General features: G+C 43.7%; 2 protein-coding genes across 3 annotated transcripts; both read left to right on the top strand.

The window, feature by feature from the left end:
* Positions 1 to 170: 170 nt before the first annotated feature.
* LOC128437564 (nocturnin) lies at positions 171 to 14969 on the top strand. 2 transcript variants are annotated; one of them, XM_053419788.1, is made up of 6 exons: positions 171 to 685; positions 5586 to 5849; positions 12143 to 12285; positions 12378 to 12543; positions 13684 to 14015; positions 14091 to 14969. In XM_053419788.1, exons 3-6 carry the CDS (start codon positions 12151 to 12153, stop codon positions 14610 to 14612), a joined length of 1155 nt encoding a protein of 384 aa, XP_053275763.1. In that variant the 5' UTR covers positions 171 to 685; positions 5586 to 5849; positions 12143 to 12150; the 3' UTR covers positions 14613 to 14969. The 2 variants fall into 2 exon arrangements, with proteins under 2 accessions (XP_053275763.1, XP_053275762.1); XM_053419787.1 differs by lacking the exons at positions 171 to 685; positions 5586 to 5849 and adding an exon at positions 9974 to 10485.
* Positions 1084 to 5078, top strand: ccdc175 (coiled-coil domain containing 175). Its single transcript, XM_053419774.1, has one exon. The coding sequence runs from the start codon at positions 1084 to 1086 to the stop codon at positions 3289 to 3291; it is 2208 nt and encodes a 735-aa protein (XP_053275749.1). The 3' UTR covers positions 3292 to 5078.
* Positions 14970 to 16219: the final 1250 nt, after the last annotated feature.

Genomic DNA, 16219 nt, shown 5'->3' on the forward strand with positions numbered 1-16219 from the left:
ATTGTTTTCAATGCACCCTGGTGTAAAATGTAACAATTGTGGAAATTGCTAAGAGTTTTTATTTTCAAAAATATTGTGGAGGTAGCCATGCTTTGGGCCTGAACAACGAATTGCAACGGTTGATGGTCATATATCTTTTTATAGCCCCTGATTATAATATTATACTAAACTACCCTGAACTACTTTTTCTCACCAGGTCCTTTTTGGCCTCTCCAAGCATCCGTACTGTAACATAACGAATAGACAGGCATTAAATGTTGGTTTTCACAACACCACTTCTCTATAAGAAAATCAAGCCGATGGTTTCTATGCAGTGTTTTAAATGTGTGCCACTTTAACACGTGTTGTAAAATAAGCTTCGTATTCAGTATGTCATTAAGGATGTAACATGACGTCCACACATCGTGGCTTCCATAAAGCAGACAGGATGCCCGTGTTGTTATTGTATGGTTCACTTTCTCCACGGCTCTGACTCTGAGGTTTCAAAATATAAAACCTTACAACAATCCACGAACATCCGGAATTCACCTCAGATCTGGCAACAGCGCTGGTGTGAGCTCTGCTAGCCACAGTTTGAGCTCTGCTAGCCACAGTGAGTTGTAAGACCGGGTCTGCCTGCCTCCGGCTCTCAGTGCCGGGGAAGTGACGGTGATTCGTCTGCTCGGGCCATTGCTCCACTCTAAAGGTAAGCACCACGAACATTAACGTTGTTGTTAAGTTCTACACCTGTATAGCGCGAACTTTACCAGGACATTTGACAGGGACATGCTCTCTTGTAGGACAGTGTTCGTTTACTCTTCAGACTCTGTGGTCACAGTGTCGTGTCTGTTTCCTACACTTCGGTTTTAGTTTCTTGCTTGTAGCTCGGTTTCGCGGTTAGCTCACGCGGTTAGCCGCTGCTAACAACATCATGTCCTCTTGGACTCGCCGTAGCTTCTCTCTTCTTCTACGCCTAGCTGAGGCAGCGGTTGTCAAGGCAACCGCACTCACAAGGTACGTAGCGGAAACCGAAATTTAAAGCAGCTTCTTCTTCAGCTAGAATACAAACAGACACCTGAAATAATAACACTTGTGTCACAAACAATGGCGTCTTGCTTGGTGCCGGACTTCCCCGCCGTCATGGTTGCCCTCGAACACTTAAAGGAGCTGGACAACGTGCTGAAAGAGGAGGGAGTCCCATTCGCACCTGAGGCCAGCCTCCATTTGGCAGAGCTGAAGGCTGCTGTCACCGACTTGGAGTCAGACCGACGTGCTGCCCACGAACATTTAGAAGTGGAAACCATAGAAAACAGCAAGCTACGACTCCAAATAAACAACGTACGTGATCAAGTGAGCCAGGAAATCAAGGCGGACGTGGCAGCAACCCGAGCATCCAATGCTGAGGAGATGGAGCTGCTGCACAAGGAGCTCAACTCAGTGTCTCGGCTGCGAGAAGCTACTGAGAAGAGGCAGGGAGTCCTCCTGAGCCAAAATGAAGCCTTGAACCCTCACAAAGAACGAGAGAAGGCCCAGCATGAAGAGGTCGTCGCTGTTTTGAATGATCAAATCTCCCTAAAGTACAGCTTGCAAATGCAACTCGACCAGACACTGGGGCGGATAGAGGAGCTGAAGATCTGCATCGCTGCTGTCAAACAGGACAAAATATCACTGGAGCAAAACATGGTGCTGGAGAGAGAAGCCTTCGATGTGAAAAAACGCAGCCTGTCCGGTGACGAGAATCAGATGGACGAGAAAATCAAGCAGCAGGAACAAGTGATCAGGAGAAGCAGAAGAGAGCTGGGGAGAGTAACCGAAGAGAAACAAGAGAGCCGTGGCCGTCTGGAAGAGCTTGTGACTGATTCAGCCAAGATAGAGGGCAACCTACAAAGACTGACAGAGTCTCTGTGCCAGTTTGAGAAACAGCTGGTCGATGAGACTCAAAGGCGTCAAGACCTGAGGCGACTGAGAGAAACTCTGAAGAAGGAGTTGTGTGACTCAGGAGAAGCATTCAGCCTTGCCGTTCAGAATCTAAGGGAGAGAATCACTGCACTGGAGAGCAAAATAGAGGAGGGTCAGTCATCAAAGTTTCTCTGTCAGGACCAACTGGCCCATATCCATGAGACATTCAAGCAGCAGCATGATGAAGAGAGCAACGTGCGGGCAGAGCACTCCTGTGCATCACAGCAGCTGGAGCGGTCCGGGCTACAGCTGGAGGAACGCGTTGCCTACGTAGTCAAACACAACAAGGAGATCAGAGAGATGGACAAGCAGATCAGAGAACTAATGAAGGCTGACACGATCAACAAGCACATGTGTGAGAGGAATCGGGAGGAGCTGTGCGGTAATGTGGAAGCAGAGAGGAATAACATCCGCCACCTCGAGGAGGAGAGGAACGGGCTGAGGAGACTTCTGGAGCAGGCAAAAAGGGAGCAGGAGGAACACATGGCGAAAATAAACTCTGGCATCACCAGCACAAGGAGGCGCTACGAGGAGCTGCGCCAAGAGGAGGCCGCTCTCCAGCAGCGCCAGCCCAAGAGCACAGATGCCGACCTGCTAATGAACCATGTGACCCAGTGTGCAGCGGAATACAGACAAATAGAGATCCAACTCCATCAGGAGATTGAGCAGTGCACCGCAGAGACTGAGGGCATCACACGGAGCACTGAGGAGAGGCAGAGGGTGGTGAAGGAGAAAGAGGAGATGCTCGAGGAGGTGGAGGCAAGGTGGAATGAGGAGCAAAGCCACCACCAGATGCTGAAAACGCTGACCTCCGAGCTGAGGCAGAGGAGAGCTGAGTTGGAGCTGTCCGTCCAGGTGCTGAAGAAGAAAACCATCTCTCTGCTTCAGCCCAAAGAAGAGATGAAGGCAGAGCGGGAGGAAACGCGAGCACGTCACATGGATGTGCTGTCCAGACAGGCCTCAGAGCTGAGAGCTGTGGAACTGAGCATCTATGACACCAGTGTGAAACTGGAGCAGGTCAGAGTGGAGAACAGCAGGCTGCATCTCTGCATCAGACAGATGACGGAGGACGTCAACAGGGTCAGGTGGAACAAAGACAGATACTGGCAGGAGGTTCACCAGTTCAACCGGGACAAGCAGGCCTTGTTTGACACGTTACAGGAAGCATGGAGGGAAGATATAGTGGTAACGGAGGACTGTCAGAGGAGTGATGGTGTCCTGCTGGTGTGTATGAAAACTCTGCTGAACCATCTGAAGACTAGGAGACAGCAGCTTGGACATGTCAACATACTCCTACACCAGAAAATGCTAGAATTCAGCAAGAGACTGGGAGATAAAACATATCTGACTTGACACAAGTTCTGTCACAAATACTGTTGAGGGTTCACATGAATTCAGATCCCCTTTAAAATAAAGTAAAAACGTATGAAAGATCAGAGCAGCAGGAACATACAGACATCTGTTAAATGTATTGTTAAACAGTGCAGTGTCCACAGTGAACCTGGGCTGTTGGGTTGTTTGCTTGGCCTGTTTCCTGTGAAACTTTTAAGTGACCTGTAGTATGGAGTCACAGGAAGTAAAGACCATCTGCAGGACTCAGTCCATAGAGCGTGAAGCTGTTCAGATTTGGTGAGCCTTGGTACACAGAACCCTGAACTGGAGGGGCGGTTGTCTTTGCCGTTGTTGTGAAAGTGATCAACAACATAACATTCATACAGTCCCAGTGATCGTTGCTACAGAGCGCTGGTCCTGGGTCCTTCACAATACATGGCAAGTGTGACGCTGCTAAGACAATTGCTTCTCTCTCAAGATAAGCCAATCACTTACAGATTTTGGGATGTGTCAGCAGTATGCTCGTACGGCAAACATACGCATAGAGGCAAAGTGGCTTCATTGTTTTAACAGCTTGAGCCATCAATACCATATTAAGTTTATTTTATAATGGCAAATTACTTATTTTTCTCTTTTGGCATTTTGCCTTCATTGCCTGCTGATATACGGTTTAAGGAGAGTACAAGGGGGTAGGCTCAGTGTGCAGCAGGGGTTCAAGCTTCAAACATTCAACATTGTGGTTCAGGATTTAACTATTTGGCCACTTAGATGGGTCTGTAGTGGAATTACAAACATTTTATATAGTGAATTGTTTAATTTCTGGATTTTCCCAAAAAACATGTTGCAGGGTTAGGGTTAGGGTCACAGGTTAAATTATATAATTAATGATGAGTGACTCCCTTTCAAGTTGCTTCTGTTTCTCAGTCCTTAGGCCTTAAGTCTAAAATATATTAAAATACCATGTGCTAGGTCTTAAATATCTTTTCTAAGAGAAATGTTTGTTGACATGCATTATCTGTAATGTCTGTATTGTAGCTCTTCTTCAACAATACAAATATGAACATAAATAAAACCACAGACCCACGTGGAGCTTATTACTGATGGTCTACAAACACTCAGGTCAGTACTGATCTCAGTGCACTCAATCCTGAACAGAGGCCTTAAGTCAAATATTTGTGTTTTGGATTCTCTCATGACAAATCCACCTTGAAGCATTACTGTCAAAGTAAAATGCTCACTTTCTGTGCAATTGATAAGCCAAAAACGTATGTATGAAGTATAAATGCATAATGGGGTTAATACAAGTTAGACATAATAAGTACTTATACACTTGTATTAAGTCTTAAGTTACTATTGTCATCATTGTTTCAAAGTCTTCTAACATCATGACACACACATGTAGTCCTTCTCTTTGTGGCTTTATTTCTCATGCACGGTGTTTGACAGATACAGCACCTCTTGTAGATCTGTAGAGCGGCCATAAACCAAAACCTATGTAACTGTGTACAGTGAGAACAGAGGAAACATTTAACCCTGAGACACATGAGGTGTAATGACAGAAGTGTTGTGTTTGAAATGACTTACTGGTTTGTCATCATATATACGTATATGTGATTTGAATTACAATTCTTTATTGCAATTGTCGTAGAAATTTCAAGGACAGAGTTATACAATTATCTTTCTATAAGTTTAATTCCTAAACATCTGCAGATGGGCCCAGGCCACACGTCACCTAGAGTGACGTGCAACCATGAGCACAGAGCATAGGAGAATCAATACATTTATACATGAAAGACTCCTCCGATAAGAGCAAAAGGTATCCAATAAGCTTTCTTTGATGTCTGCTGAGAGTGATCAGACATCCTGTCTCAATCTCTGTCCCAGACACCTTGTCTTCGTTTACAAGACAATGACCTGTGGACCCAGCTGCGGACGCCTTGAGTGACCTCCTGCAGTGAACCATTTGCACAGAGACACTAGGCTCCCAGGAAACAATAAATAATAAAGTTCCTTGAGCAAACACATTTGTTCATTCACTCTTACACGTATATATATATATTCTTTCATTAAACATACCCAAATACGGAAATTCCTATTACAATTCCCCCTTTGAGAAATTTATATCTCAACATTACTTGATTAATGACAACCACAATCTCAAACATGAAATACAATTCCATAGCTCAACAACACTAGTACACAATTGAAAATCCGAATCAGTTTCAACAAACTTCATCTTGTTAAGAAATTAAAAAGTTATTACTCACAATCCACATGGCATTTTGACTTGCTAATATTGTGATATCTCTTTTCAGACTTCAGACTGTGAGAAGTGAGGTGATGAAACATTCTTTTGCTGCGCTGTTCCGACCAGCAGGTGGCAGAAGGGAACAGGATTCGACCTTGCCCTGCAGTTACAGGGTCAAACCACCACCCACGTTGCTCAGAACAAAAACACTCCCTGATTCTGTCTCACACGCTTTTACGGTCACGTTAAGGCAGATAAAGAAGAGCGGAAAAAGGAATCAGCAGAAGGAGTGTAGCCAAAGGGAAACCACCCGTTTGTTCCTGTACACAAGGTAAGACTTCACATACACAGGAGGTAAACTTTGCTCTGAACTCCTTTGTGCCCTGCCACCTGGAAGCTGGAGTATCTGTTGCTTTGTAGTTTGGTATATTTTTACTAATTTAATCTACACTTTTACTTGCACTTTTACTGTATCCAACTGGAATGATCTGTAGTGAGTGCTCAGCTTTTAGTTCAAACAAGTCATGTAGGGATGGTTCATAAAAGTTTTTATGAAAGACACAAAATTCTCTGAATTAGGACCTCACTGGTTCAACACAGGTCATATTTAACAGAAATAACTACCAAAGAAATTGATACTCAGAATTTTAACGATGCGATTCTGCTAACTTATCTTTCACAGAGAGAAGGGTTTTGAGAACGATCGTCAAACAATTCAGCAGAAATACTTTAAAGCCACACAAACGCAGCACTGATGAGCTGCCTTTCGGGAATCTGGACAATCAGTCTTTAGACATGATATAGATATAGAATTATACTCAATAGACCTCCCACAATGTTTTCGAAAGTGTAATAGAAATTCCTAAATCTGTCCCTTTGTCTAGATCTGTGCCATAATGTATTTCTGTACCCCAATGAAATCTAATAGTCAGATTGTCCAGCTCTGATATAAAGAACACTTAAATAGTGCATTATGTGTCACAATAGATTGCATGTAACTATAGTGATTCACATGTTGTCTTACAATTTCTCCTTGCAAACTTGTGCCACTTTTTATTCAAAAAAAATAAAATAAAGAGGTTGCAACTTGTGAACTTTCTGAACCTCTGTAATGTCAACGTAGTAAAACCACATATGTGTGTAAGTGACATTCCTGTCTGTTTATCTAAGCAAGTGGCCATCTTGACATAAGCAGCACCTTTATACCGTAGGTTGTGTTGAAACAGAGTTTGCAGTGCAGGAGCTTCTGTGTTAAAGGTCAGAGAGTAAGGAGCAATTCAACACCACAAACTACACCCAATGTACCAGACATTCACATCTGCAACGGTTCATACGTGTTGCAATGATGGTGTCATTTTGAGAGGGGGGGTGTTTTTAAATAAGGCTTGTTTACAGTTCAAATCACTGCTAAGTCATATACGTAAATATGACAAACTTATTCATTACCATATTTATTTTTGTGTTACCTACCCATGCTGATAGTGTTATCCTAGGTCTGACAGTGTTGGTCTGTGACTTTTTGATTCAAAAAGGGAAACATTGTTCAGATATTGATTTGTGTTTTATACAGATTACATTATTGTTATAATACAGAAGTAGTGCTTTCTCAGTTTACAGGCAACCAACATGATTAACACAGCCACACACACACACACACACACACACACACACACACACACACACACACACTATAATGTAATGAGGCAGCTGCCTCAATATGGAAATGTCAATATGCCACAAAAGGATACAGTGACACATCTGAATCTGACCTATCAAATACACACACACACATATAGAGTTGTGTTTCCATGACTTTACATTGACTGAATGATTTATTGTTTCATTATGGGCCCACTGTCCCATAATGAAAACAATTCCCTATACACTGCAACTCCAGGAGGCAGCACGTACACATACAAACAACAGTGAATGCTCATTCAGTCGGTGTAGACATCATTTGCTCATGGTTCTTGTGAAAGATTACATCTAGAGGCTGTCAATGGTTTTTCTATCAAAAACTGCTGATCCCATTTCCTTGAAATTTTGTCTAATGATGGGAGGTGACCCAAAGCGGAATCCACATTTCTTAGATCCAGATAAATGGGCAGATTAAAATGTGTTTACCCTTTTTACCATGGCGAGATAGGACATTAGCCTTGGTGGAGGTATGTACTCTCTGAGCGCCCGTCTAGCTTACAACTTACACTGTGTGTGTGTGCGCTGACACACTGACTTCAAAGCAGCACAGTGGAAAATCAAACATTTGCTCTGGCTCTATTGAGTTGGATTAAGGGATCCAGAGAGGGGAGTAATGTGACTCTGCTGGTAAAACATCACAACTGTTTTTATCACAAAATACACTAGAGGGGAACTTGTTTCCATTGTTAGGGACACAGGTGGATGTTTCACAGAGCTTTTATTAAAATGAGTTTAAGTCACAAATGCTCTTTGTTGACACTTTTTGGAGGCATTTATTTACAGAGTTTTCTAGTCTTGATGAATACTCAGACTGTTTTTCAGTATGGGGGGGGGAGTGTAAAGTAACAGGAAACACTGATGTAACAGTAATGATGAGCTTTAAACAGTGTCGTTTCAACTTAGGAAGTTAATATTGCATGACTTATCCACAAGGCACCTTTCTGCAGAATCATTGTGCAAATGTGTGTACAAATGCTGCTATCCTTTGACATAACACATGACATGTTTGTATGTATGAACTAGAATTTGCTCTACATTCAGACTTAAGTAAAGGTGTATCAACCTCCGGATAAGTCGGAATAATGAGTCATGGTTCTTAATTCAGTTTTACAGTGCCTTGCATAAGTATTCACCCCCTTTGGACTTTTCTACATTTTGTCATGGTATAACCACAGATTCAAATTTATTTCATCGTGAGTTTATGTAATGGACCAACACAAAATAGTGCATCATTTGGAAGTGGGGGGAAATATTACATGGATTTCACAATTATTTACAAATAAAAATCTGAAAAGTGTTGAGTGCATATGTATTCACCCCCTTTACTGTGAAACCCCTAACAAAGATCTGGTGCGACCAATTGCATTCACAAGTCACATTTGCAAGTCACATAATTAGTAAATAGGGTCCACCTGTCTGCAATTTAATCTCAGTATAAATACACCTGTTCTGTGACGGACTCAGAGTTTGTTGGAGATCATTACTGAACAAACAGCATCATGAAGACCAAGGAGCTCACCAAACAGGTCAGGGATAAAGTTGTGGAGAAATATGAAGCAGGGTTAGGTTATAAAAAAATATCCAGAGCTTTGAACATCTCTCTGAGCACCATAAAATCCATCATAAGAAAATGGAAAGAATATGGCACAACCGCAAACCTACCAAGAGGAGGCCGTCCACCCAAACTGAAGAGTCGGACAAGGAGAAAATTAATCAGAGAAGCAACCAGGAGGCCCATGGTTACTCTGGAGGAGTTGCAGAGATCCACAGCTGAGGTGGGAGAATCTGTCCACAGGACAACTATTAGTCGTCTACTCCACAAATCTGGCCTTTATGGAAGAGTGGCAAGAAGAAAGCCATTGTTGAAAGGGATCCATAAAAAATCCCGTTTGGAGTTTGCCAGAAGCCATGTGGGAGACACAGCAAACATGTGGAAGAAGGTGCTCTGGTCAGATGAGACCAAAATTGAACTTTTTGGCCTCAATGCAAAACGCTATGTGTGGCGAAAACCCAACACTGCCCATCACCCTGAGCACACCATCCCAACAGTGAAACATGGTGGTGGTAGCATCATGCTGTGGGGATGCTTCTCTTCAGCAGGTACAGGGAAACTGGTCAGAATAGAGGGAAAGATGGATGGAGCCAAATACAGGGAAATCCTTGAAGAAAATCTGATGCAGTCTGCAAAAGACTTGAGACTGGGGCGGAAGTTCTTCCAGCAGGACAATGACCCTAAACATACAGCCAGAGCTACAAAGGAATGGTTTGGATTAAAGAATGTTAATGTCTTAAAATGGCCCAGTCAAAGCCCAGACCTCAATCCAATAGAGAATCTATGGCAAGACTTGAAGATTGCGGTTCACAGACGGTCTCCATCCAATCTGACTGAGCTTCATCTTTTTTGCCAAGAAGAATGGACAAACCTTTCCATCTCTAGATGTGCAAAGCTGGTAGAGACATACCCCAAAAGACTTGCAGCTGTAATTGCAGCGAAAGGGGGTTCTACCAAGTATTGACACAGGGGGGTGAATACTTATGCACCCAACAGATGTCAACTTTTTTGTTCTCATTATTGTTTGTGTCACAATAAAATGTATTTTGCACCTCCACAGTACTATGCATGTTTTGTTGATCAAATGGGAAAAAGTTTATTTAAGTCTATTTGAATTCCAGTTAGTAACAGTACATAATGGGAAAAAGTCCAAGGGGGGTGAATACTTATGCAAGGCACTGTATATAGCGCCAAATCACAAGACACTTCCCATATTAAGGTTGAGACCATATACAGGTATAGAGAAACTCAGCAGTCCCCATTTTGAGCAAACAGATCGGTATCCGTGGAGAGAAAACTCTCCCTCTGAACAGGAATCTATCAGTAATAAAGTGTGTGTGTGTGTGTGTGTGCGTGCGTGTGCGTGTGTGGGGGGGGGGGTTTGGATTGCGCAGTGTATCCCACTCCGCCTCACCAGCATGTAATACTCCATATGGCTTGATGACGTCTATGCTGCCTATCTCTCTCTCTCTCTCCCCCCGTCTCTCCCTCCCTGAGGTTTTATGGGCGGCAGTGAGCAATGACGCGTCCGATTTCTGTGTTTACTCAGAGACAACACTCTGTCACTGTCTCGTGTTGAGCTCAGGCAGGAAGCTGTAATCAGCGGACAGTAACATCGATTATCAGTCAGGTGGAAGGTATTGTTAAATAGAGGCTTTAGGGACCTTTTAGTGAAGAGCAGCGAAGACGTAGCTGTGGACATCGATGGAGACTATTGGTAAGAGGCAGCTGTTCCTTCTTTCGCTGTAGATGAGGGCGCGTTTGGGGGTAGAGTATGTTTTGTACATGACTGGTGTCATTGTAAGGGGGGGCTGACGTGACGGCAGGGTACTGTATATGTGATGATGCTGTGGAACTGAGGGTGGCACGCATTTTAATAAACATAGTGCCACAAACTAACTTTCTTATCATACATAGAAAGCAGGGGGCGGGGACGAGTGGTAGCTACTGTCCTGTAGTCTCACACACACAGAACAGGATCATACACTCGGTCAAACACTACATGGTCAATTCTTTTAAAGTCATATAGTTCTGGTGCAGAGGAGAAGGTATCTTACTATCGTCACTATCTTACAATTTAGATGAGGTCAGTGTCAGTTTGGTGCACATGAACACGCACTACAGTTAGTTTTTTGAAGGTTTGAAGTAGTGTTGCATTAGTTGATCTTTTGGAAAAATGCCAACTAGGGCTGGCTGGAATTTAGAAAATGTACAAACTTTAAGGAGATGGGTTTTGGAGTGTCCTCGTTGCCAGTGAGAACACTGTGTGTTAATTGAACAGCGTGATTATTGTTGTTACTGTATCATCTCAAAGCTTGACAAACAATCAGTCAATATGACTCACTTGAGAGAGAGAGAGAGAGAGAGAGAGAGAGAGAGAGAGAGAGAGAGAGAGAGAGAGAGAGAGAGAGAGAGAGAGAGAGAGAGAGAGAGAGAGAGAGAGAGAGAGAGAGAGAGAGAGAGAGAGAGAGAGAGAGAGAGAGAGAGAGAGAGAGAGAGAGAGAGAGAGAGAGAGAGAGAGAGAGAGAGAGAGAGAGAGAGAGAGAGAGAGAGAGAGAGAGAGAGACTCGTATGAAAACACTGATTCATTCATTTAAAGCCGCTGTAATCCATATATTCAGAATAACAGTGGATCCAGTGACAGTGTGTAATGTGAAAGAAGTTGTCAGTAGAGATGAAGCCACAGAATGTATCCCAACTCTGCATTTAGCCTTTACAGAAAAAAAAAAATCTGTGCCTTGGATGAACACCATGTAGTTGGTTGCGGGTGTGGATTAAGGGGCGGATCCATAAATACAGTTTTACTTCCTTTAACCACGCTTTATGACAATTATATCATTGAGGTTATCAGACCACTTCCCTTTTTTAATTCCTACGATAATAATAACTCTATGTATATAGCACGTGACAAAGCCGTGACAAAGTGCTTCACACAGAGGACAAATAAAGACATCAAAAACATTGTATCGATCATTTGTAGATTCATTGTTTATAAGTTTATGAGGTGATGATAAGTTGCTGCTGTGTTTATAGCCTGTTGTTCACACGTATCCAAAAGAACCGTTTTGACAGCTGTGTGACTGGAGTGGAAGGAGACATAACGGGTCAGTGTCAGGCCTGTGATGAGACGTCGGCTGGGACGGTTGATATTCTGATCTTCTGCATAAGAGGCTGCATTTGTGTTTTAGTTCAGCTGCAGAGACGTGAAACCAGAGAACAGTCATAGCTCAAGATGACAGATGAGACGTTTTAGTAGGATTTGTAAAACAGCACCAGCTGCTATTCAGATGTACTCATTTCATTTAAAGATGTTTGTTGGACTTCTTTCTTTAAGATCCTCATATGCTTAATGAGTTTCTTCTCCTCGTCCCCAGTGTGTCCGATGGGTGGAGGAGCCACCCGGCTGTACAGCGCTCTGACTCACGCCATCAGCAGCAGCTCTCCTCTCCCCCTCCCTCCATCCCCGCTGGACCCCCAACAGCCTGCGAACACAATCCTGGATCCAGACTTCTGCCAGGTGCCCCCCCAGCTTCTCTCTCCGGTTCACAGTGTAGTTTACAGAGAGATGAAATAAATCTGAGTTAACATGCCCCTCCTGTCTGTTTGCAGGAGCAGAGGGGGTCCCCCCCGGATCCAGTGGAGCTGCTCCGACAGTGTGAGGAGGCCCTCAGGGACCGACCACCTCGCCTCCACAGGAAGTTCATTTACCTCAATGAGGGTAACAGCGCCCCCAGCAGCCCCATTCGGGTAATGCAGTGGAACATACTGGCACAAGGTATATGGATTTTATATCACATCGCACTGGACTGTAATTTCTGATATATTAAGTAATATTTTTTAATTGGATTCAAAAAGGATGATTTTGAATGTGACAGAGTTATTGTGATTAAAGTGTACCAGTCCTTCTCATAAATGGTAATTTAACATATTGTTGGAGATATTAGGATGCTTTTTTCCCCCCTTCATTTGCTCCATTCATTGTTAAGCAAGTTAAACCTGCAATAATTACTATGAGTAACATATAAGTGGTTGCTGATAGGTTTCAGTTTTTCACTAATTTTCCAGTCTCAGGCTATTTTCATTGAAAAAGAACTGAACACTTTCTACACAGCTTCAAAAAGTTAGTGAGTTGAACAGAACTTAGCATTAGTAGCTAAATGTAACCACACTTCCATGTTCTGCTGCAGACTAACGTCAAGCTAGCAGGAGGAGAAAACTGAACAACTTGCAAGATCAAACTAATTTAATCAAACACGATATTTCTCTCAGAGCAACACAGATGAAAGATCACAGTGGATATTGATTTTACATTCATCAGGTGGCAGTTAATACAACTCCAAATAAATCCTACACCTGCTCTGTGTCTGCTGGTGTGTAAATAAACTGCTAGCTGACATGTCAGACACATCAAGAGTGAGGAAAAACTACCAACAAACAGTCAAAATGGCCTTAAAACACAAAGGGTTATCAGCATGAACATTTGTCTTTGTGAACACGATATTGACACTGACCACCACATAATGATTGATCCGTATTAAGTTGTAGTCCACAGGAGGGCTGTGTGCAGCTCATGGATTCACTAAGCCCCCCGAACTCTTGCCCCGTCCAAAACAGACACTCCATCACATTGACAACAAACCCATCTGTAAACTCAGACTGTGTATAAACACAATTATTCTGTCTTTGTCCGAACACAAATGACGTTCATGTGAATTTGTATTTGAAGCGGTGAATTGAAATCCGATCACAAGTGGTCTCAGGAGACACAGGATGAACAGACGAGCTTAGCGCTGACCACTTGGGATCTGATCTCTCAGGACAGATGTTAAACACCAGGTGTGAACAGGGCCTAGGAAGCATCGTTGTGTCAAACTACAAACTGAAATCAGACCTCTCTTTTTCTCCCGTCCTTCAGCTCTGGGTGAAGGACTCGACAGTTTTGTCCAGTGTCCCCTGGAGGCTCTCAGCTGGTCCCGCAGGAAGTACCTCATCTTAGAGGAGATCCTCACCTACCGACCTCATATCCTGTGTCTGCAGGAAGTCGACCACTACTTCGACACCTTCCAGCCGGTTCTGGCCGGCCTGGGTTACAGCAGCAGCTTCTGCCCCAAACCATGGTCGCCCTGTTTGGATGTGGAGGGCAACAACGGGCCGGATGGCTGCGCGCTGTTCTTTGACCTGTCGCGATTCGAGCTGCTGGACAGCATGAACATACGCCTCTCTGCCATGAGGATTCCAACCAATCAGGTGGGTTGAAGTCCACTTTCTCCTTGTAATAAGCTTCTCATAAGGCTCCTCTAACGCACTGCTGGTCTGCCACAGGTTGCAGTAGTGACGATGCTTCGCTGTCGGAGCACGGCGAGACGCGTGTGCGTGGCAGCGACCCACCTGAAGGCCCGTGTGGGCTGGGAGTGGCTGCGCAGCGCTCAGGGCTCCGACCTCCTGCGACAGCTCCAGAACCTGGTCCAGAAACACGCCGGCAGTCCCACGGGTGACCTCAGCGCCGACATTCCTCTGCTCATATGCGGCGACTTCAATGCAGTCCCAACTGAGGAGGTGTACAGACGTTTTATCACATCATCTCTCAGTTTGGACTCGGCCTATAAGAAACTCAGCAAAGACGGTTTGTCGGAGCCAGAGTACACGACGTGGAAGATCCGGCCGACAGGGGAATGTTGTACCACTCTGGACTACATCTGGTACAGTCGGGACGCACTGAGAGTGGACGCTGTGTTGGACATGCCCACTGAGGAACAGATTGGACCAAACAGGCTTCCATCCTTTAGCTATCCGTCTGACCATCTCTCTCTGGTTTGTGACTTCAGCTTTAAGGAGGGAGAGTGAGAGCGAAGTGATGAATCTGCTCATGAGAAGGGACGACGAGTCAAGATTGGCTCCTGGCTGGTTTCGCCTCCACGAGCAGGCGCGGACGAGGCGAGACGCCACGTGTTAGTGAAACGATGAATGAAGACAGGAGGCCGGGTGGGAAGCGGAGAAGTCTGAGATTGTAATGACAGTGAAGTTGTCCATTATAACACTGCAGTGATCTCCCTAAACTCTGACACTGTGTTTTCCACAGCAGCTCACTCAGTCACAGTGAAACTGATGGTGTTTTTTCTTTTGTTCAAATAAACTGTATTAAAAGTGTTTCACTCTGCCCATGTGCTACAGAGTTGATGAGATTAAAGTGTTTCTGCTGTGGTTCTGATGACTGTTGATTATTTCCTAGTTAACAGACTATAAACTGATTGGTTTGATCATTATTTTGGTGGTTAAAGTATTAAAGTGTTGATTCACTTAAGTGGCTGGAGAATACCGTTCAACCTCAGGGGTCTTAGAAAATGTTTATTGAAATTATATATATAATTGTGTATATATATTTTTCTATTATATAATTTTATATACATATTCTACATATAAAATTACAACAGCAAAGTGTCTTTCTGGAAAAAAACAAGTCCAGGTTCATTGATTCGCTGAATAACAAGCACATGAACAGTAAAGAACGAGTCCTGATAAGAAATGTCCCCCTGCTCCAATTGAAAATGTATGTTTTTTTATTATTTGGGGGAACTGGCCCTTTAAAGGTGCCTTACTCCTTCATTGTTAAGTGTCTATTAAGAGCAAATGCCTGTCAGGACTGTCAACGTCATCATGCTGCTCTCGAAACATTAGAATCAAGTGAAATCTTCAACATGAAGAGCTGCTGTGACCCACATCCAACAATCTGAATCGTGTGCAAATATTAATTTGTTGACATACTGCAGATGACCACTTGTTACTGTATTAAGTGAGTGTGCAGATGGTGATCAGGTGTATTAGACTGCAGACAGACGTCAGTAAGATCTCTTTCTACCTCCACAGTCAGATCACCACATGAGGTTCCTGTTTTCATTTACTCTCTGTGGAGACGTCCCACTGTGTGGCATCTGGAATTCACAGAACGCGGACTTCATTCAACCGAGGGGACACACACACAGTGAGGAAATAGGTTTTTCCATTTGGCCTCTCGCCCTATTTTCTTACAATGACATTCAAACAGCTGCTTCTCATCCACTTGTGGTACTTCCTTGACCCGGCCTGATTACATTAATTTCAATTGACACATTTGTGTTGCTAAAATTTAACCATGAAACGTGGAAGGCTGGGTCTGGGAAGAAGCCACAAGGTTTTGGTCTGGATCCTGAACATTGGGTGGATCCAGGATTTGTTTTACCTCAACATTGGGAGATAGGATGGTTTTACAACATTTTCCTTGATTTCTCAGAATAAGAGTGTGAGAACCAAGTGTTTTTTGTGCAGATGCCCCAAAAATCTGGATATAGTGACGGTGGGGTCGTGGTGAGGTCCTCGTTTCAGAGCTGAATTTATTAGTCGACTGTTGGATCTGTAAGAACTAATTCATCTGCTCTCTGATCTCAAACTAGAAGGTAAAGCGTAGAAAGTAACTA

This window comes from Pleuronectes platessa, chromosome 3, assembly GCF_947347685.1.
Source record: "Pleuronectes platessa chromosome 3, fPlePla1.1, whole genome shotgun sequence".
NCBI lineage: Eukaryota > Metazoa > Chordata > Actinopteri > Pleuronectiformes > Pleuronectidae > Pleuronectes > Pleuronectes platessa.

What these genes read in the sequence shown, in the direction of transcription:
- ccdc175 (XM_053419774.1), top strand. Translation starts at nt 1,084, where the DNA reads ATGGCGTCTTGCTTGGTGCCGGACTTCCCCGCCGTCATGGTTGCCCTC.
- LOC128437564 (XM_053419787.1), top strand. An exon ending in TGGATCCAGACTTCTGCCAG is followed by an intron (nt 12,286 to 12,377) that starts GTGCCCCCCCAG and finishes GTCTGTTTGCAG; the next exon opens with GAGCAGAGGGGGTCCCCCCC. An exon ending in GTGGAACATACTGGCACAAG is followed by an intron (nt 12,544 to 13,683) that starts GTATATGGATTT and finishes CCCGTCCTTCAG; the next exon opens with CTCTGGGTGAAGGACTCGAC.